At 50.4% G+C, this 22,239-nt stretch overlaps 1 protein-coding gene across 1 annotated transcript in view; it reads left to right on the top strand.

Moving 5' to 3' along the window:
- Window positions 1-22,239, top strand: part of RBPMS (RNA binding protein, mRNA processing factor) — a 174,419-nt gene that overhangs the window by 117,713 nt on the left and 34,467 nt on the right. The window contains exon 6 of the mRNA XM_077814332.1: window positions 20,104-20,234. Within this exon, the coding sequence (XP_077670458.1) occupies window positions 20,104-20,234 (131 nt within the window). The remainder of the gene's footprint in view (window positions 1-20,103; window positions 20,235-22,239) is intronic.

Below are 22,239 nucleotides of genomic sequence, written 5' to 3'. Positions count from 1 at the left end.
ATTTTTCATGCACTTTGCAAGTGGTTAATGGTGATGTGCAAAGCACAAACCAAACACCCACAGCTGACACCTTCGTTGCCCCTTTACCATGGAAAGATCTGGCCTCTGGGTTTTTTTCACAAACAACATCTGAAGTCAGATGGGTTTGTGTTTTTTGCTTCTTTCTTTATATTAGTTGAATCCAGGGGTCAAATTGGGGGAAGCAGGAAATGGAATTCTTCCAAGTCCACCCACAAACCAAGTTCCACCCTCTCTAGATGCCAGCATGAGACGCTGCTGTCAGTAGATAGATTGTGCAGATGTTCAAATTACAATCGTGTACTCTCTGATGTCCACTGTTCTCCTCGGGTCAGGCCACCCCTCCTGGGGCTCAGATGTCCTGTGACATCCTTGGGCCTGGCCACTCCACTGTAGGGGCACAGGTGGCCCTTGGGCCTGGCTTCTTTTTGATTGAGGAAACAAAAAAATGAGGGTTTCTTCCAGGCCAACCTGTTCTGGCCCCAGAATGAGCGCTCGCTCCAAATAGATTGTGCACAGCTGCATAACATGACTGTCTCCTTTCTCACATGCTGCAATGATCAGGGAAATTGTTAACCCTATTAGCATTTGTAGTGGCATCTGAATTAACACTCATCAAGTTGAATAGGGCAGTTCACAGCTCAGAGCTACTGTTCCAGGCTCTCTGCAGACTCAGAAATCTCTGACACTAGAGAATGAGGAGTGCTGACTCTTGGCTTCTTCACTGACAGCTGATCTCAGTTACAGACAAAGGAGAAGGTGGAAAACAGCTAAGGAAGATCAAGGGGCAGACACAGTCAGGCTAAGAAAGTGTGTCCCACAGACTGCCCGGACAGAATCGTAGAGGTGACATAGCCTCTGGGCTGAGAGCCACCACTCTTTGGGGGACAGAGGTCCTGTTATTAGTGCAGAGCAAATAATAAACAATCTAACAGTGCCCACTATGCCAAGGCCTTGTGCTTGCCTTCTGCAGTAATTTTACCCTCACTGCATGTGCATGAGACTTTTGGGGGCATTTTCCCCAGAGTTCCATGCAGCTGGTACTCGGAGTGGGAAAAGGGGTTTAACAAACTTACTTTTTCTGCAAAAACAGCAACTTGTTTACTAGAGACAACTGCCAGCTCTGCAGTATTTTTGCAATCAAGCAAGCAATAGTTTAAAACCTACTGTGACTGCAAATTCCTACTGTCTGGAAGTACTTTGGTTACTTTTCACAAGTGCAGTGAAGCAAAATCTTTTAAAAGGGAATTAAAATTCTCTAAAAGGAATATTAAATTATGTAAAAAGAAATCCAAGGTATAAGCTTCATCCTCTCCTCTCAAGTAGATCATATTTTAAGGAGCAGCTTATGTGGAAAACAAATGGAATTTGCTTGAAACAACGAAGAAGTTCCCAGAGTTGGGGCTACATTAGGAAGAGACCAAGTGAATGAAAAACAAAAGATGACCCCCCAGGAATGATTTTTATGTAACACTTTAGGTTTTTCCCAAAGGATCTGTCAGCTGATTGGACTTTGTTGGTGCAACAAAAATACCTACAAATTACTTTAGGGACGGGGATGGAAAATGAGTTATGCTGCTAGATTAATGAATAAAACCTAATTTTCAAAAGGCATTACAAATCCCTGGTGAATACAGTGTGCTGAGCAGATGGAACCAAAGCGTTCAGATTTCCCCATTCTCCTCTCCCAAACAACCCTTTTGTAAAGAGCAAACATTCAGGAGGGGTGAGGTTTGGAATCCAGAGCTCAGGCTCTGCCCAGCCAGGGGTTGGATTCAGTTCCTGTCTCCCTCACTCTCTATCCCTAAAGTTGAAGGGCATGTGAACCCCAGGTTTTAGTTTGGGCCTGAAGAGTGCAACTCAGCAAGGCCTAAAGAACGATGGCAGGGGGTGTTTCGTCTGTGATGCTCTAAAAGCCAGCGTTTGTGGGGGGAAAAGAGTTAGATAAATGTTGGGGTTAACACGGAAGTCAGCGTTGTGAACAGCACGCAGTGGTACAGTGATCCTGGAATAGCCGTAGATGTAAAGGCCAGGAGGGATCATTACGCCCATCGAACGTGAGCACCTGTACAGCACAGTCTGGAGAACCTCACCTGCATCCGGGAATTAGTTGGAGCAGATTCTTTTCCCTTTTCTGCCCTCTGCCCCCCAGCACATAACCGTGAAAGGGCCCCATTTCACCATGTAAAATCCACAGGTTGGGACACTAACTGTGTCCAAGTGTAACCAAACAACCAGCAGCATTGAGTGATGCTGTCCGGAGAGCTGGCTGGTAAAAGGAAATGCAGGTCGGCAAGGAATTTCCGTGTTCCAAACCTGGTTTCAGTAAGATTTCAGAATAGAACCATCTGTCCTTTTTCACAAAAGCTTCAGTGACATTTTGATGCATGTTTTTAATCTGCATTTTATCAAGAGCATGTGCAGAATTGTGATCACTCATTTTCATTTCCTCAAACCGTGTGAACAAGTCCCAGCAGCGATGCAATTCGTCATAATCGACTCAGTCACGTGTGAGCTAGCAAGAGATTACAACAGAGCATCTTGTAGGCCCCATATCCTGGCTCCAGTCAAAAATCAATTGGTCCAAACTGTGTCGACGTTAGACACAGCCCAGTGCCTCTCATGGAGCCCCGATGTAGGAAATGACCTGCTGCTGTTCTGGATCCCTCTGAATCAGTGTGAAGAACAGTGTAACTGCCAGCACAGATGCAAGGAAGGCATTTTCACCTGGACAGACAGGTTCGTTTGTAGCTCATTTATAGTGAACCTCCCTCTGTGCAGAGAGCAGCACAAGCCCTGCAGGGAGGACATAAGTGGGGCCTAGATGGCACCTGGGCACTGCACAGGGCACAGTTTCACCCGAAACGTTTTCATCCTATGGTGGAAACACCCAACCCTTTGTTTTCTCCCCATACTATGATTTTGATGGAAAGGGAAGAAAGCACCAGAAGAGACAAGACTTTCCAAGTATTTTCAGCTCCCACTGTGCTGTGCGGCCCATTCTGTATTCCTTCCACCCCACTGTATAGCTGGAGTCCCTCGGCTCTGAGTCAAGCTAAAGCCCCTTTGGGAAAGGTTAGAGTGCCCTATTTGGCATGTGCTTTCCCCTAGCAATGAGCTCTGGCCTTAGGAATGAGTGGCGGGAGAGGGAGTTGTTTATGTTAACACTTGCCAAGTTTTCACTGTTTATCTTACTTTAAAGTCAACAGTGTAAACTCTTAATCTCCTGTGTCATTCAAAGGCTTCCCCGGCAGGCTTTGCTCCTCCTTGGTTTCAGGGGCGGTGGGGGGGGGGGTATTGCTGTTGACTGGTTCTGCTGTTTTGGCTTGGAGTGGGAGCGGGAAAATAGTCTGGAACAAGACAAGGGACAAAGGTACAGTGAAAATTTCAGGGCCATTGCCAAAGATGGGAGGGGGATGGGCAGCAGGCAGCCCCCACCAGGCTGGGGGAGCTGCTGAAGGATTCTGGCAGGAAGGGGAAGCAAGGGAAGCTAATAAAATCTACATCCAGTTGTTCCAATTCCTGGGTAGTTAAGACAAATGGCTCATATTTTGCAGGCTGCTGCAGTACTCAGAGATCTGCAGCCAGGGGCAGTGCTGGGGGGGAAGAGGGCTTGTGGGGGCTATCATCACCCCAAAATTTGCCTTAGCCACAGACACCCCATAGCAGCTGCTGCTGTCCAGCTGCCCAGCTCTGAAGGCAGAGTGGAGAAAGTGGCGGCTCCTGTCCGGGTGCCCAGCTCCAGCAGCATCAAAGAAGTACGCTTGTGGCAGGAGGCCGGGGGGCCCGAGAGCAGCCCCTGGCCCATGTCCCCACTTGCCGGAGCGCATGGCCCAGGGCAAGTGGATGGTCTGGGGCTCTCCACAGCAGCCTGGACTGATCCGCCCTGCCCTCTGCAGTCGCTGCTCCCTGAGGGCTCTGCCGGCCCCAGGTCCCCCCACCCAGGCAACTTTTACCAGCTGTGAGCAACCAGTGCCCGTCACTGGCCAGCTCCGGCATCTGGCCTCCAACCTGGCCCGGGGGGGGGGGGGGGGCCTCAAGGGGGGGGAGGAGAAGGTGGGGCCAGTACTTACCACAGGAGCAGGTCACTGAGAGGGGCAGGACCTTGGGGGGCACAGCCCCCCCATCGGGAAGAGGCTGGTGTCTGTAGCATAACTATCTGTCCACGGTATTTATCCACTCCATCACCAGAGTGCCTGAGCCCCCTCTCAATCTTTAATGTCTGTATCCTCCTGTGAGGCAGGGTGGAGCTGCGATCCCCACTGGGCAGATGGGGAACTGAGGCACAAAGAGAGACAGGGATTGGCCTACCGTCGCACAGAGATCCGGGACAGGGCAGAGAACTGAACCGAAGTCTCTCAAGCTGCGGGCCAGCACTGGAACCTGTAGGCCAGCCTTCCGCTCCTCACTGTGCACGAGAGGGGCTGAGCCTCTCGGTCCTGACTGAAACTCAAAGTGTCAACTGAGAAGAAAGTTTGTTTTCCCCCAACCCCAGCCTGGAGTGAGGAAGAGGAGCAGGAGGAGGAAATTGGGTGAACGGCGGGGAGTGGCTAATGCTACCTAGCCTCAGGCTGCTAGTTTGGAACTCCGGTGGGGGAGAAGTATCTTAGAGCTTGTCTACCCGAGAAAGTTTTGCAACATTAATTGTAGGGGTATAGCTGAAGTGACCAACAATCCCTAGCATGGGTGCACTGCTGCTGCGTTAAAGGTACTCACACCAGTACAGTTTATTCCAGTTTGGGAAGGGAATGAGGTGTACCAGGATAGTGCACAAGGGGTTGCACTGGTATAACAAAATCGATAACAAATCACACTCCTATTCATAATTTTGCTAGACCCTAAAAATCATGGACTGAACAGAGATACCGAATTTATGGCTTATTACAACAACCTATAACCCACTAACCGCCTTCTCTCCAGCTGCTTCCTCCCCCTCCTACCTTCCTTTCCTCCCTATGACTGGAGGGGTGTTAGCAGGCCATTTCACCTTGAATGGTCCCTTGAAATGTGTGTTAACCACTAGTGCCAACTTTCCAAAGGGCCGGGGGTTGCTCGACCCCAGGCCCTGCCCCCACTCTACCCCTTTCCCCAAGGCCCCACCCCTGCCCTGCCTCTTCCTGCCCCTGCTCCACCCCCACCCCGCCTCTTCCCACCCAGTTCTGTGTCATCTCTTTCTCCCCACCCCCCCCCAAGCCTCCTGAATGCTGCGAAGGTGCGGGAAGCACGGGGGCGTTGGGGGAGAGCTGATGGGGGCTGCTGGTGGGTGCTCAGCACCAGCCAACGTGTGAACTAACCAAGATTAATTATGTCCAAAATATAGAATTTTATTCTGTAACATGAACTCAGGCAATTAAAACAACCATTTAAAATGTAATAAATTAATGGAACAGAGCTTATGAAGAGGAAAGAACACTCCACTTCACGTACACTTACACCAACCATGGCTTTCACAAGTCAGTGTACGTCAAGCCTTTGTTTTCTTTAATGGCCCCCCAGGTGGAGTGGTAAGGGTAGTGCACCGACCCCTGATGCCATGTGGAATGCTGAGCGGGGTACAGGGAGGTCCGGATATAGCGTTCTCTATGGGCTGCAGCTCCACCAGAGTTTGCAGCATCTCTGTTTGCTCTCTGAGAAGCACAAGCACCCCTTGCTGCATGCCACTCTCTTTTTCTTGCACCTTTCTCCTCTCCACTCTATCCTTGTCTAAGCTGTCTGCAAGGGTGATCCTCCAGGCCCTGGGCTCAATCTCTGATGCAGCATTGGCTTGAAGGCTCTCACTGAACATGTCATGACAAGTCCTCTTCTTTCTCCTCCCTATCTGGCTCAAGCATTCGGTGGGTGTGGAAGGGGAAACCCTGTAGGCTACAATGGCAGCAGCTGCGGACACAACACACAGCGGTTCCATTGTCAGTGTATTCACGATGGAAATCGAAACTTACCATCCTGAACTCACTCCCCTTATTCCCCCAAAGCACTAGGCTCTCACTTCGGCTTGGGAGTGATAAAGCATGGCACCAGACATGGAGAGTATAGTGAGGAGGGACTCGCTCACTGGCATGATTATAGGAGTGTAGGGCAAAGGCACTGAATGCTGGCACATCCTCAGCCCTCACCTCTTCTCTCTATGCCTTTCTGTGGGTGATCTCAGCCTCAGCCATGGCTCTCATGACCGGCGCAATGCCGACGACTCACAGATCTGCCTCTCCGTGTGGGACCTTCCATCCCAACCAAACCCTGGGCCTGTCTCTCTGACATCTCCTCTGGGGTGTCCAGTCATCACCGAAACTTAACATGGTCAAACCAGTCTCCGGATCCTTCCCTTGAAGCCTCCCGTCACACTTCCTGTCTGATCTTGATGTCATCAACCGCACCCAGAGATAACCCACAACCTTCGCATTATCTCTGACTCAGACCTCTCCTTTGACCAGCACAGCCAGGCCATGCTTGGTCCTGCTGCTTCTCCCGGCATAGCCTCTCTGAGATTGGACCTTCCCCCCTGCCCTCCTGGCCAACTCTCTGGTCCAAGCTCTGATCATCTTGCTGCTGGACTCCTCTCTGGCCGTCTCACCGTCGCCTAACCTGCTTTCTGACTACATCATACCTTTTGAGTCCCTCCATTGGCTTCCCTCCTCCACCACATCAAACCTCACTTCCTGCCCTGCCTGACAAAGCCCTCCACAGCTGGCCCCCGTTCTACCCAACCTGCTCCCAAGGTGGGACTCTGCCCTTTACGTCACCACCAGCAGCAGCAGCTCGATGGCCCAGTCAGCACTTCTCCTCATGCTCTCTCCCAGGCCTTGTGCGAATCAAAGGCACCAATGGGACCCAACGCCCAGTGACATCCAAAGGCGGCTGGGCACCCAGCCACCCTGCGTGCCTGGGAAACTCTTCTCAACAATAACGACAGCCCTGCAGCCACATCCTAGCACAGGGCTGGTGCCCAGAGCTCACTCGGGTCATGCTGGTGGGGCGCTTTTCCGTGATCTCCCTCCCTGGCATGGCTCGAGGAGGCAGATGTTTGTGGGCACCCAGAAGCTGCCCCTAAAACATTGGGCAGCATCAATTTTCATCACTTCTTTATGAGCCAAGACCTATGTTCTTAAAGGGCTGGACTGAGCTTTCAGTGTAGCTGCACTGCCCCGGGGGGGGGCTCCAAGCAGCCGCTGGGCCATAGAGCAATTCTATCCCTGAGCCCCTCTGGTCAGAGGGCAGGGAGAAAGATTCCCCATTCTTTCATGGGGTACACTTTATTTCCCCGGCAATCCCAGCAAGTTCTGCCGGCTAGCACGTGGTGACGGGAGATGCAGAGCTATGTATGCCCCACTCATGCATTTCCCTGCCCACTTGCTTGCAGGCAGTGGAGTTATGGAGCCCACAGCAGACTATGCTCTCCTGAGCTGCAGTGTGGCCAGGCAGGGCTGGTTCGTGTGGCTTCATTAGGGCGTGGGAAAATCCAACCCTAATTAAATACATGAAAACCGCGACTCCTGAAAACTCGAGGCCGAGGCTGCTACGCTGGGGAGCTGTTCATAGAACTGGAGCGTTCTTATAAGTGGGGTGTGCATGAAAAATGCAAGAGATGTTTTATAAATGCCCGTGCAATGGCCATGAGTGCACACACCAGCCTTGTAAGTGGTAGGGGAAATGAAATCAGGTCACCCTGCCAGTGGGGAGCGTGGAGGAGATAAAAACATGCATTAAAGCAGGCGCTTTCTGGTACACCAGCTGAGGAGGGCTGTTCCTCCATACATGAACCAGCTACACTCTGTCTACGGAGGACCTAGTCACCTGGGGGTGAGACATAAATTGTCAGCTCCTTCCTTTGTAGCAGTGCGAGATATTTATGCAGGTGAGCAGCTGCGCCTAAGAGCCCCCAGGAGGGAAAGGGCAGCAGAAGTGGAGAGGTGAAGAGAGAAGGCGGTGGTCACTCTGATTGAAATGACACGGCTTTCCTGCCCATCCCAAAGAGCAGCTCACACGCTGCAGCCCTAAAGGATCCAGGGAACATTTGTTCTGGTAGTAGTGCAGAGTTTCCCGATGGCGGATCCTGATCCACGTCCCCCAGAGGTGCTCCCTCCCCTGTATGCTCTCGCTTCCCCTAGGCAGCTGGCTGCTGAATCTCTGCTCACTGGCCCACCTGCTTCCTCCACGCTGCAGCTGCTTCCTGGATCCTGCTTTAGCGTGACCTCACCCATGTCTCTTTTCCAACTACCAGTCAGGCCTTGGCCCCGTCAGTCCACCCCACACACACACACACACACACATGCTTTTTACTCGTTAGAGGAGTGGCTGAAGGTTGCAGTCAGGCACTCTTTGATTATCACAGTGCATTTGTACGGAAGGGTAACCACAGGCCAAGTGCACAGGCATTGTGGCTCAGCACCGTTCACGTGGATCCAAAGCAGAAACGAGACTGTTCATTGCAGAAAGTTGTACATGGAGGTTCGGATTCCCGATAGACAGGGCTGCTATTATGGCATAATGCTACTTGCAGTAATCACAGTATTCACTGTCTGCTAGAAATCCTGGTGCGTTTTCACATTACCTGGCGTAAGGGAAACTGCTCTCACACGTTCACTTCCCTGAATCAAGGCAATTAAAACACAGGCTTCTCTTCAAACTGTACACATGGTGCAGCCCTGCGAAGTGTGAACATCTCTGCTGTGGAGCCTACAGATCTACAGCGTGAAAGAGACACTACCGTACAACATTATAGTGGTGCACCAACCCCTCCATAATTAAGGTGGCATCAAAACATCTGTTTAAAGCGCGGTCTTTCTATACCATCTAAAATCGACCTGCTTAGTTGGATTCCTTTGAAATGTGGTGTGACTCAGGTGGGTATGGGATTGGGCGAGTGACCCAAATTTGGAGTTATTTGAGCCAGGGATTCCAGAGACATAAGCCCAGAAATAATACCCCTTTTTAAAAACACATTTCTAGGTGGGGATTTTTCTTGTCCAGAGCTCGCGGTCAAACTATTGCTGTGATGCAGGTAAAAATGGGCTCAGTCTGTTGAGTTTTACCCACAGTTAGTACCTGGCATCCACTACGTTTTTGTGCGACCGAAATGGTGAACACTATGTCAGACAATGGACATTTTTACACTATGCACGCTCCACTACCGAAAAACGGTGAGAGTGTTCCATTCCGGCCATTTTACAAGGCTTTAAAACTCAACTCTTGTAAGTGCTCTAAAATGCAAATGGTTACTAATATTGCTTTGAAATTTAGTATGCCTTGTGGGGGCAGATTGCAGTGTTAGTCATCCAAATTTGGGGTCATTTGACTTAGGGATTCCTGAGTTATAGGGCCCCCCCAAAAAAGGTTTCCTTCTGCTGCCTGGCACTGTTAAACTGGGCGGTGCTCATGACTGGATGGCTCACAGCCTGTATTGCATTTGATGACTGCAAACTCACCCTTCAGTTAACATAACTAAGGACACATTCATCATAAACCTATACCTTAGACAAAAGGCGTTTTGGATTAAGTGGCTGGAGATTGCCACAATTTGTAGCCCGGTTTACACTAGAAAATTAGGTCAGTTTAACGGCGTTGGTCAGGTGTATGAAAACGTCCCCGTGTAGACAGCACTAGGTGGCCGGAAGAATCCTTCCATTGACCTAGCGACCGCCTTGCGGGGAGGTGGATTCCCTATGCCGACGGGAGAACTCCTCGTCAGCGTTGGTAGTGTCTACCCTGCAGTGCTACAGGGGAGCTGCTGCAGCGTTTTAAGTGTGCAGACCTGTGAGGTCATTTACAACGCCGCATTCGCACGGCCGAAGCACTTCCATGGCGATGCCCTCCACTGACAGGAGCCCGCTCTCCCGTCGGCGTAATGAATCCGCTTCCCCTCTCACATAGCGCGGTCTACATGGGGGGTTAGGTCAGTATAACTCCGTTGCGCAGGGGGGGTGAAAAATCCACCCCCCGGGGCGACGTAGTTCTACCGATGTAGGTCTGTAGTGTGGACCTGCGTCATGAATGGCAATTTTGTTCTGAAGGAATGTATTCAGAGTCTTTCGGGGGCGGGGGGGATTAGATGTGTGAATGGTTCCTGGGAGAGGAGGTATAATTAGGTGGCAGATGAGTGGGGGGGAATAGAGGGAGAGGGGTTCAGGGCTGCGGCGAGAGGAGGAGGCTTGGGAGGGGGATACATGGGGATGGGGGGAGGGGAGATAGGGGTTGGGGCTCAGGTGAGGAAGGCTTAGGGTTAAGGAAAGTGCAGCAAGCGGGACAGTGGGAAGAGAAATGTGAGGGTGAGTGGTCTGGGGAAGCTATGGGGCAGGGGCAACTGTTAGCCCCTCAACCGCCCCTCCCATGTGGGTGCCCAGATCTGGAGGGGGGGCTCTTGCTCTTCTTGGGGTGTCCATGCCCCCTCGTATGAGCTGGGATATGCCCCATGTGGGTGTCTGACCCCTCTCACTGTCCCCATGCTACGCCAGGAGTCGGACTCTCCACATGAGCCAGGGTCTGGGGAAATCCTGCCCCTTTGGGTGCGGAGCTGAGAAATGGCATGTCCTATGCATAGCAGAGGCTCTAAAACACTCAGAAGGGGGACGGGACCACCCACTGAGCTGAATGGAGCAGTTCACATGTCTCGTGCTTTTGTTTCAGGGTGTATTTGCCTCCATGGGGTGTTCTCATTCCTGCTGCAATGGGTGTGGAGAGAAGCCCTTTCCCTCCTTCCTGTTTAAAGGACAATGCTCTAAAATGTGCACTGATTTTCTTGGAATCTGGGGTAGCTTGTGGGAGTGCAGGGTAGGGTTAGCAAGCCACATCTGATATCATTTGAGCCAGGGCTCCAGATAGCTAAGCCCTGAAAACACAGAAACTTTTCTGAAAAGCAGCAAAATGTTTTTTTGCTGAGATCTAGAGCGCAAACTGTAGCTGTGAGATAAGTCAAAATGGTGCCAGTTGTGGATCTGTGCAGTAAACATGTAATAATTCGTGTTTGCTTGTTACACTATAGTGTATTGACCGTGGGCACAGCAGAATAGTCAGCAGCCCGTCCAGCCAACATTCTTGGAGACAGAGGACTTTGTCGGGGGCAGACACGGACAGAGCAGATAGGGAGAGGTGCTGTGGCTGTGAAGGGGTGGGCAATGTGGATGGGTCGTAGGCAAGCGTTGGATTGGTTGTTTGGGACCTTTTATACTTTACTATCCCCTGGGGAAGTTGGGGTGGGGAGAGTGGCTACTCCCTGATCTTCGGGCAGATGTGGTGTTTCCAAAGATACATAGGGTGCGGGTTGGGAACTCACAGCACAGGTACGTTGACTGCTGAGGGGAAAGTGATACGTGCACTACCAGAGTTGCTAACTGGCCATTGAGCTGTGCGGCTGGCAGAGTAAAGACGTCTGTGTTAACGGGGCGTAGTGGGGCAGTGCGGAAAGAGGGCAGAGTTAGGGTAGGATGGGCAACCTTACCTTTGCATTTCCTGGTGTCCAGAAGTTTGTGTTTTGCTCAGCTCAGGGCAAGGCTGCCCTTAAAACAGTGCAGCTGCACTGCTGTAGGGCTTTGATGAAGACGCTCTAAGCCGACGGGAGAGAACTCTCCTGACGCCGTAGGACCGTTGACACAGCGCTGTCTGCACTCAGGGTTAGGTCGCGCACCGGTGTGGAATTTTTACAGAACGCTAAGTATAAGTTCTGCAAGGGAGCGACCTACCACCAAGCAACCTGAACTCTGCATTAATATCGGTTTTTGCCATTGAATTAACTAAGGCCAGGTCTACACTACAGACTTATATTGATATAACTACATTACTCAGAGGTGTGAAAAATTCACAGCCCTGAGCGACACATTATACCGACCTAACCCTGTATGTAGACAGCGCTATGTCGTTGGAAGAGTTTCTCCCACCAACATAACTCCCGTCTCTTGGGAAAGTGGATTTCTTGACTGTTAGACCACATTGTGCCTTCCTCCAGAGGCAGTCCACATACAGAAGATAACAGCCTCCAAGCCGGGTTTGGGTAGGGTTGAGGTTATGAGCAGATTCCATCCACGTCTGTTGTGAACCACCATTGCACCTCTTGGGGACTTGCCTGGATGGTTTTAGATACTGTTATCCCACTGTCTCTGTGGGTACCTGCAGCCTCTCTCTCCATGCATTCTTCCATAGAGAACAGTTTAGACAGTTGGTAGGGGGTCATTCTAGCAACATCGGCAAACAATTGTAGTTGGTATCTTTTGGTGACTGTAGTCACACGCTGCACTTTCAGTCTTCTAGGGGTGTTGTCCTCTCTTAGTCTATCGAGACTTGTCACAACTAGGACATGGTGCAGTTCAAATGTCTGCAGCTTTTGCTCCAGATGCTTTGTCAGTATCAATGTTTCACAGCCGTAAGGTAATGAGGGTACAATGAGTATTGTGTATAACCTGGGTTTAGCTGTCATGTCCTCTGAGGTACGGTTCAAACCATTTTTATTCAGGCATGTGAACATTTTGCTGGCAGTAGCTATCCACTTGTCAATGGCATTTTCATATCAGTTATCATGTGGTATGATGGAACCCAAGCAGCAGGAGCTGTCTGCTTGTTCAGTGTCTATATGTTGCATCCAAAAAAAGACCATTAAGGTTGCAAAGTTGACACTCCAGAGTTAGGAAATGCCAGAATCAAGGCAGCCCAGGTAACCTCAGCCCAGCTCCTGGGTACTTATGCATTATGATACTGTCTGTAATGACATTAGCACACGCTGGTTTTTCCCCACGTCATTCGGTGCACAGGATGGATGGCACTCACTTTTTATCTGCACCATTCAGTCAGTGGTCCCTTACCTTATTTCCTGCTCACCCGTCATACTGAATTACTCAAATAATAAAATGGTTTCAGAGTAACAGCCGTGTTAGTCTGTATTCGCAAAAAGAAAAGGAGGACTTGTGGCACCTTAGAGACTAACCAATTTATTTGAGCATAAGCTTTCGTGAGCTACAGCTCAAGCTTATGCTCAAATAAATTGGTTAGTCTCTAAGGTGCCACAAGTCCTCCTTCAAATAATAAACCCTTTCACCTGTGGCTCCACGTGTGAAACCAGCCCAGCTCAGCAGTGATTAAAAGTCATTCCTATCTGATGGATGGCTGGTGGCCCCTAGATGAGCTGAGTGTGGTGGGCCCCAATTCCAGCTCTCACGTCACAAACTCAGTGCTCAGCATAGGAAGGCTCATGAGAGAGGCCAAGAACTGTCTGGGCCATGGAGGATGAATGGCCCCTTTCACCCCAGCTGCTCAGAGCTGGGCAGGTTGGCAGGGCAGCAGGTGGGGGAACAGCCCTCTAGTTAAACAGACCCGAGCTGTTGAAGCAGTACCTTTAACCAACAATAAATCCACATCACTTCCAAAAAACATTAAGCTGAAGTTTATTGTAATATGCAAAGTATTTGCAAATTAGCTCATCAACTAATTTGCATACAGTGTCAGACAGGGAGCTGCGCAAGGCTTGGCCGTTGTGATGATGAAGGATCACAGGGTATCGATGATTTCTAGTGGAGGAATGAGGCTGGAACAGCTCTGAACTGCAGCTTGCTCGCACCACTGTTCAGCTAGCACAAGCTGGTGGGAGGGGTGGGTTGGAAAGCAGGGGGGAGGCGTGGGGAAAGCTAGAAGGCTTTGAACGAAGGGGCTCTCTCTACAGCATTTTCAAACCTTGTTGGTTGCTAAAAGGCCATTGTCGAGCCAATCAGTCGGACAACGACCCGACCAGTCAGGATTTTCTTCAGCTCATCTTTCAAAGGGATGTTCGGCTCACCCAGAAATAAAGCCCAACCAAAGCCATTACCAGCCACAGGGTGCTCCTGCAGCTTACCCTGCAGCACCCACCTTGGGAGGGCTGCACTGACCTCACTGCCAGGCTGTAAACGCACATCCAACACACAGTGCTGATACCCTAAGAAGCGGGCCGCTCGCTGTGCATGTTCTCTTCTGCGAGCTGAGTGCGGGGGCTGCTTTGGGTGTGCGAGCGGAAGGTGCAACCAAGGGGAGTATTGTCACCCGGAAAATCAGCATTGCCTGAATGGGAGAGCTTCCAAAAATAATCATCCCGTTCCGGCTGTGCTGGTGGTAAATGCTGGGAAGCAGGCGGCTCGCTGCAAAGCATCTGTGCATCTCCCTGAACTCAGACACTTGTTTGTTTGTCCTTTTTAGTGGTTCATTTTTGTTTTGTTTTTTTAATTTAAAGAAACGAGACTGGAATTTCTCATCACCTTCTGCCTTTGATGGTTCAGATTTGTTGTTTCTGACTCAGCCCAGGTACGCGAGATGTTCTTCTCCCTCTTTCTCGGAATACGCTCCATCGGTATCCTTCTAATTAGATGGACTTCAGTCCATGTGTGCGTGTAGGAAATGTTCGGTAGAGCAGCCTACACAAGGCTAGGGTGACCAGATAGCAAACGTGAAAAATTGGGATGGGGGTGGGGGTAATAGGAGCCTCTATAAGAAAAAGACCCAAAAATTGGGACTGTCCCTATAAAATGTAAACTGTAAACAAAACTGTTTCTTTTGCTAGCCTTGTGTAGGGTGGCCAGATGTCCCCTATAAAATGGGGACATCTGGCCACCCTACATAAGGCTAGCAAAAGAAACACGTGAGAATCTGGAAATGCCGACATTCAGGTTGCCTGCACAATGTCCACTCTGCCTCCTTGTATGTAGGCACTATGATACAGTCGTGTCACTTATTTAGTGGCCTTGTGGTAGCACCTAGAAGCTTCAGGAGCAGATCAGGCTAGGTGCTGTACAACCACAGAACAAAAATGAGTTTACAATCAAAGTATAAGATCAGAGGAGCAGGTGGATACAGACAGATGGGGAGCACAAGCAATCAAGTCTTTATTTGCACTTAGGACCAGACTTTCAGAAGTATTCAGCATCCACAGTCAGGGCCAGATTCTCCAAAGAGCTTGGCTGCCGAGATGCAGAGCTCTTCTGCGAATTTGTCCCTGCCTACCACCGTGGGAGCTTCTGGGTGCTGAGCTCTTTGCAAAACCTGGTCCCAGTGTGGGTGCTAAGCCCGTGAAACTCTGCCTTTGGTATCCATGAAAAGGAAAGTGCTCCGTCCATCCAGGAACCGGGCAAAGTGTGGGCAGCATCGCATGTTACTCCTGGGCCTATAGGCATCAGTTCCTGCAGGTTACACTGCACTGGTACCACAAAAAAGCAGCTAACAGTGAAGTCATTTTTTCAAGCTTTTTTTTTTTTCTCCCCACGTTGAAAGATTATTGTAGTTTCTGACCAGGGAACACTCTCTAGTAAGTGAACAGCACCATGTTCTGAGTGGGACCACACTTCCTTGCTGTTTCTGATCAGCTGCCACTGGCAGAAAAATTGAGTGGGCTTCTTTTTATGGAAAAAACCTCATGAATGAATCAGGTCCTACGCATTAGCTGTAAATAAACCTCCAATAAAGTTCACTATGCGTAAGTAATGCAAGCCCTGGGAGTAATAAATCCCACAATTTAATCAGAATCTTAAACTTGGTATCAGCTTCCCTACTGTTATTTATCTTTTTGGGGTAAGCAGCTTTTTCCATGGTTGTTACCCCACAAATAATTTATGATGCTGTTAAATCATTCACAGCTGTGCAGTTCCTGTGGCATCTACACAGATCAGTAAACTGAAGGCTCACAACTAACCCTAGGAAAACAGTAAATTAAAAGAGGCAGCTTCTGCAACAAGGGAATTATCTAGCAATTGCAGCAGGTTTGCAAGTCTGGTGTTCCTGTCAGATATGCAACAGGGCAGAACAGCCTTAAAGGGCTTGTACTGAGCCTTCCTGGCATGCTCCTACACTGTCCCCCGGAACCTCAGCGGGCGTAAATCAGCATAGCTCCACTGATGTCAATTATTTGTCTGATTTACACCAGCTGAGGATCTGGCCCTCTCATCCCTGACAGTACCTGCTATGTCTGAATACTGCGTGCCAGCAGTTCCCTAGGGCTTCTCTCCCAAGAGAGCCTGTGTTGGAAATGGTCTGGGATGGCACCAGGAGGAGGACAGCTCCTGTGACTCCTTGGAGAGATCCAGCTTCCTGCAGAGCATAAAATGTGATGGAAGTTGCCAGGCCAGCACACACTGGACAATGAGGGCTTGGGACCCAGGGTCTCCCCATGCCACATCTCAGTTGAAATACCCTGTGAGTGCTGAGAAAAACCCTTAGCTGTCACCTCCGTGGGGCTAGTGAGGCCCATGCAGCTGAGGAGGGGCTAGGGCTGGCAAGGTTCTTGCCACTGGGGAGAGTCTTGAGTTGGCGAGACCCACATGGCTGGGGAAGGTCGAGGGGGGGGGCAGGCCCCCGTGGCTGGGGAGGGTTTAGGGCTGGCGAGGCTCAAGCATCTGGGGAAGGTCTGAGGCTGGCCAGGCCCCTGTGACTGGGGAAGGCCTAGGGTTGGTGAGACCCTTGTGACTGGGGAGGTTCTTAGGCTGGCAAGGTCCCTGTGGCTGGGGAAAGTCAAGACCCCCATGTTCGGAAGCATCTAGGGCTGGTGAGAATCATGCAGCTGAGGAGGATCAAATGTGAGTTAAAATTAATTAAAAACTGGGCCCTTAAAAAAAATTTAGCATCTGTCAGACTTTTCTTTCTCCCAAATGATCTTAACAACAGACTAGCACATATAGTCTTCAGACTCTTGGTATAGGTAAAGTTAATGATGATCTTGCACATAGGCTATATTGGAAGAAATTGAGCTAAGTCATTAATGGTAGTTGTCTCTAATTGCTATTATTCTACAGGCTACAGATAGGCCCTATAGCTCAGGTATCTCTTATGTGAGGCCATTTTGACATCCCAGGTGACTCAACCAGTCTCCATTCTTCCTCGGCAGCTAATCTGCATTCAGCATCGCTATTGTCTGTAATGACTCAGGGATAGTATGGAGACTGGACGTACGTCCAGAAGCTTCATTGGGAGACTTTTTGGCCCAACTGCTTTTCTGTGGCTACCTGCTGGCCCGGATATCAGTTCCTGAAAGGTTTCTCATAGCACTGCTGCCTTGGCTCCCCTGTGCGCTGAGACACAAGCAAAGCGGGACCCTTTAAATCACAGACAATGGGACTCAGGCACTGGGCTGCCCCTGCCCCCTTCACATGGTGCCATCTCACTAACACAGCCCTCGAAACAATAGGTCAGTTGCAAATTAGGGCTGGATTCTCCCTTGTGCCTTGGCTGCTCCAGTGATGCAAAGCAGCTATAAACTCACCCTACGTGATTGGCCCACTCCAGCTTCTCTGTGCTGGTCTGGTGTACTGGTGAATCTGTCCTTTGAAGTTAACATTTAAACTATGGTTTAAGGGCATCCATCTATCTTCAGATAATTAGAAATATCACATGGCAGCATGCTCTTTGGGTCTCTCATGTAGTATTCACATATGACATTTTAAATAATTTTTACCAAACGAAGGAAACTCACAAAAAAACAACCTTAAAATGGAGTTATGTTGAGATTATGTGTCAGTAATTTAAGGGTAAAAAAATTACAGGGATTCTATAATTACCCCAATGCAAGTGTTATAAACGCAGGTAATTCACATTAAGAGTATACTTAAAAGAAATCCGAATTTGTTAAGATAAGAAACGCACAATGAGGGCACCTGAAGAACCTTAACTCTGCCCTGCCACAAGGAAAAATATGGAAAAAAAAGAATGCATTTTTACAAAGAAATGCAATTCAATCTGGGACCACAAACACTGAAATGCCCTACCCAGACCCATAGGGTTCTCACAGGCACATAAGAGCGGCCATACTGGGTCAGACCACTGGGCCATCTAGCCCAGTGTCCTGTCTTCTGACTGGCCAGTGCCAGGTGCTTCACAGGGAATGGAACTGACCAGGGCACTTATCAAGTGATCCATCCCCTGTTGTCTAGTCCAGCTTCTGGCAGTCAGAGGTTTAGGGCCATCCGGAGAATGGGGCTGCGTCTCTGCCCATCCTGGCTAATAGACATTTCCTCCTATCCTCCATGAATTTATCTAGTTCTTTTTTGAACCTCATTCTAGTTTTGGCCTTCACAACATCCCCTGGCAACAAGTGCCACCGGTTGAGTGTGCCTTATGTGACCGTGCATTCCTTATGTTTGTTTTAAATCTGCTGCCTGTTAAGTTCATCGGGTGACTCCTGGTTTTTCTGTTGTGAGCAGGAGTAAATAGCACACCCTTATCACGTTCTCTACACCAGTCATGCTTGTATAGACCTCTGTCGTATCTCCCCTTAGCTGCCTCTCTTGTAAACTGAAGAGTCCCAGTCTTATTAATCTCTCATGTGGAAGCTGTTCCATCCCCCCAGTCATTTCTGTGGCCCTTCTCTGTACCTCTTCCTATTCTAATATATCTTTTTGGAGACAGGGTGACCAGAACTGCACACAGTATTCGAGGTGTGGGCGTACCATGGGTTTATGCAGCTGCATTATTATTATTTTCTGTTTCATTATCTATCCTTTTGCTAATGGCGCCTAACATTTGACTGTCACTGCACATGGAACAGATGTTCTCAGAGAGCTAGCCACGATAACGCCAAGATCTCTTTCTTGAGCGGTAACAGCTCATTTTGAGTCCATCATTTTGCATGTTCAGTGGGATTATGTTTTCCAATGCACATTCCTTTGCCTTTATCAACACTGAATTTCATCTGCCATTCTGTTGCCCAGTCACCCAGTTTAGTGAGATCCCTTTGTAAGCCTGCCACAGCAGCACTGCCAACCATCTGGGTCTGCTCTGCTGCCCTTTGTTCCCTGGCTGCACTAACGTGTGCCCCATAGACACTTCCCACTGAGAGTGTTGCATGTAGAGACCCCATTGATGGATGAGACAGAGAGATGGCCAGATGGCCACTAGCTGCCATTTCCCCCCAGCCATCCTCCTCCTTGTCCCCCATCTGCCTTCTTCTGCACCTCTCCTTTTTCCCCATATGGCATAACGGGGAGAGGATTTCTCTTGGTGATCAGGCCCCAGCTCTGCATCTTTGGCAGCTGGTAAATGGCTCTGACCAGACCATCAGGACATAGTTTGGGTACTCAGTGTCCACAGCCAGGCTGATGTTTCTAACTCCCAAAGCGACGACACTATCAGCTTCCCTTTCCCTCTAGCCAGCAGAACTCATGCGTGGCCTCTCTGCAAATGCCAGTGGTTGTAATGCTTTGAGTTCTTCTAGACCAGTGGGGCTCAATCCATCATTGCTCTGTGGCCCCTTTTCCCCTGTCAGGCTGGCACAAAGGGCCCAGCGGGCGGGAGTGCCCCTGGCTCAAGGGGCCTGCACACCATGCACAGAACCAGTTCCATGCCACCTCCACAGTAGCCTCAAGGTGGAGTGGGGGGGTGCCCTGGGGCAGGAAGGGGCAAGGCTGGATGCACCCTAGGGCAGGCTGTGGCAGAGGGTGCAGTGGCCCCAGACTCTGAGCAGGGAGGCATGACCCAGGCCCTCTCTCCCTGCACCGGCACAGGAACGATCGGCCTGCGGTGCACCCCAATCACTGTACAGCCGTTGTCACACACGCCCCGGGCAGCGTCAGCACTCAGTCTGTTTGGTTACAATGCTTACGTGTCTCTTTTACTGCTTGCTGCCTTGCATCACCGAACGGTGCAGTGTCCTGGCCCAGCAAACCCGGTCTGGGGCTCAGCCTGTAACTGTGGCTAACGGTCTCCACCCAGGGGAAATATTCCCCCTTGATTAGTACTCGGAGCTTCTCCCCCTTGCGACACAGTGGCAGCGAAACACCTCCCGTCAGTTTTGAAAGGGCTAAGTGTTCTGGTAGGTAAATGGTCCCCCTTGCGGGAACCCTGGTCCCCGTGCAGTAGCCCGTTCCGAGACAAGTCCGTCCGATGGGGAGTCTCTTCGGCCAGCTGTCATCCTGTCATCCCAGTCGCCTACTCTCCCGCCGCTATCCTGTCACGTTAGCACACAGTCCTGCTCGGATCACAGTGGCTCTGAGACCCTCCTCCAGAGCAGTGTTTTTCCCCCTGGTCTTTTGGCTTTTCCCTCTGAGCTTAGGTAGCAGTTGCCGGAGGAGTTGACGGAGGTGAAGCAAGCTCTCTTGTGCGGTTGTTTTGAACATTGCTGTTTTGTAACCATGAACTCTCCTTATTCTTTTCTTGCAGATGAGCTCACAGTGCCTGCACTTTACCCCAGTAGCCCTGAAGTGTGGGCGCCGTACCCTCTGTACCCAGCGGAGTTAGCACCTGCTCTGCCTCCTCCTGCTTTCACCTATCCCGCTTCACTGCATGCCCAGGTAATTTATACCAACCAGCCACAACTTCGCTCACTCTACCACCGGTCCTTTCGAAGCTGGTCCCCCCAGCGCACCCTGTACAACTAACCCCTGTCCGGCTAACAGACACTCCTCCAGAAGATTAATGATCTCACCTCAATCAAGCTGACACATCCTCCGGGGATGGGTGGGGACAGGCTTACCGAGATGATCGCGCACACTGCCTGATGTATCCCAGAACCTCTCTCTTCCTTAATCCTTTCACTTTCATTCACACAAAGGACACGGGAGACAGTTCTAGAATCTACCGGGTATTGAAGAACCCCGTACATATGTACCTCTGGATATATGTACTGTGCAGCCCAGACTGGCACGTGCGGCTAATTATCTGGAAGGCAATCAGTGTGGCTGGGTGTGTTTGTGTGGCTGGGTGTGTTTGGAGTTGGCCACCCGTAAGGTCAGGAGTTTGGTGCTGTAGCCTAGATGTCAGGGCTCCCGATCCCAAGGTAGGTGCTCCAGTGCTGAGCTACAAGAGCAGCTGTCGCTGCGTGTCGGTCGCACTGACGTGGACAGATCAACGTGCTGAAGCTGCAGTTGGTTACTGGGTTGGTGTTCGCTGGTGATTAATAATGCTCCTTCCACCTCACGCACCGGTGTTTTCAGGCCAGAAGCCACCACCACTGCTGAGAGAGGAGTTCAGGCTCCTTAGCTGGTCATCCCTGGCAGGTCTGCTAGGCTGCGGACAAAAGTGTCGGGGGATGGGTCATTCGCCCCCAGCTTAGGTCTGGGGTGCCCAGGGTCTGCTTGGGGTACATTTTTGCAGCTGCTGCCCAGCTCTGCTCCAAGGAGCGGGGATTAGTGTGAGCAAGGAGATGAGGATTTGCAACAGCCCCAGAAACCTTCTGGGTTCAGGTGATCCCAGCCGAATGAAAGGTGGGACTCCAGGCATGGTGCAGGCAAGGGCCTAGTCTGGCTCCTGGGCACTATGGGTTGAATAAGCTGGGTTCCAGCTTCTTAAATGATACGATGGAAGAGAGAACAGAAGAACTCACTTTTGATCAGGCCCTGAAAAATTATTTGTCAGAAACCTTAGAGACGGAAGTCTTAGTCCTTGAGACCTTCCAACACTGACTCCTGCAGGCAAGGGGGCAGGGGCCAGGTGAATCCCTGCTGCGAGCTGGCCACATATGACGACAGCTACATGTAAATGGCAACCACCACCAAGCAAATCATGTTTCTACCCCCCTGAGGGGCCGAGTCTGCAGCGCAATGTTACCAAAGCTGGGGAGCTCCTTCCATCAGAGACTCGTTTTATCACTCCTTGATAGCAACTGCACTTGTCTCCGTACACCTGGCTTGTCTGGAGCGACTTTTCCTGCATTAACAATCCAGACACTTTGATGCTCTTCTGATCTGACATACAAATGCATGTAGTCATGCATGGAGTATCTGAGTAGCTAAGCTGGAGGAGATGCCAGTGATTTCTGCAACATTACACCAGGAGCAATCCATAGCCCAAGCGACAGCCAAAGCAGCGTGCCTTCCATAGAGGGACAGACAGAAACCCTAGTCCAACATGTTATGGAGCAGTGTATGTTCCTAGGGCAGAATGCACAGCAGCCCAGGAGCATTCACACTCAGATAAGCAGCAGGAGAGAGGCAAGTCTTACTGCTATTTGTGATTCACTTCTCCTCCATGTCCCAACACAACACAGAGAGCAGAACTCTTGAGGCAGCACCAGGCAGCCAAAGAAGAGCTGTGATCCCATGAGCTGTTCATCCATATGATCCCATGAACAGCACCTCCCAAGATGAGCGTCAGAGATAGGTAGCAGCATCAGGAAATGCCTACACAAACCAAAGGGCTGGGTGTTACATGTCTGCAAGCTGTGGCCCCTGAGGTGCCCTACCACCAAGCCAACCTGCAAGTGGATCCGCTGAGCTAGGCCAGGGTTCGCTTTGCTGCCGCTCAGTTTGGGCCCGCGGGGAGTTCAGTTTTGAGATTTCATCACTAGCTCTGGTCACT

Source organism: Eretmochelys imbricata, chromosome 4 (assembly GCF_965152235.1).
Source record: "Eretmochelys imbricata isolate rEreImb1 chromosome 4, rEreImb1.hap1, whole genome shotgun sequence".
NCBI lineage: Eukaryota > Metazoa > Chordata > Testudines > Cheloniidae > Eretmochelys > Eretmochelys imbricata.
The sequence above is the reverse complement of the archived record's forward strand: the minus strand, read 5'-3'. Positions and strand labels throughout refer to the sequence as shown.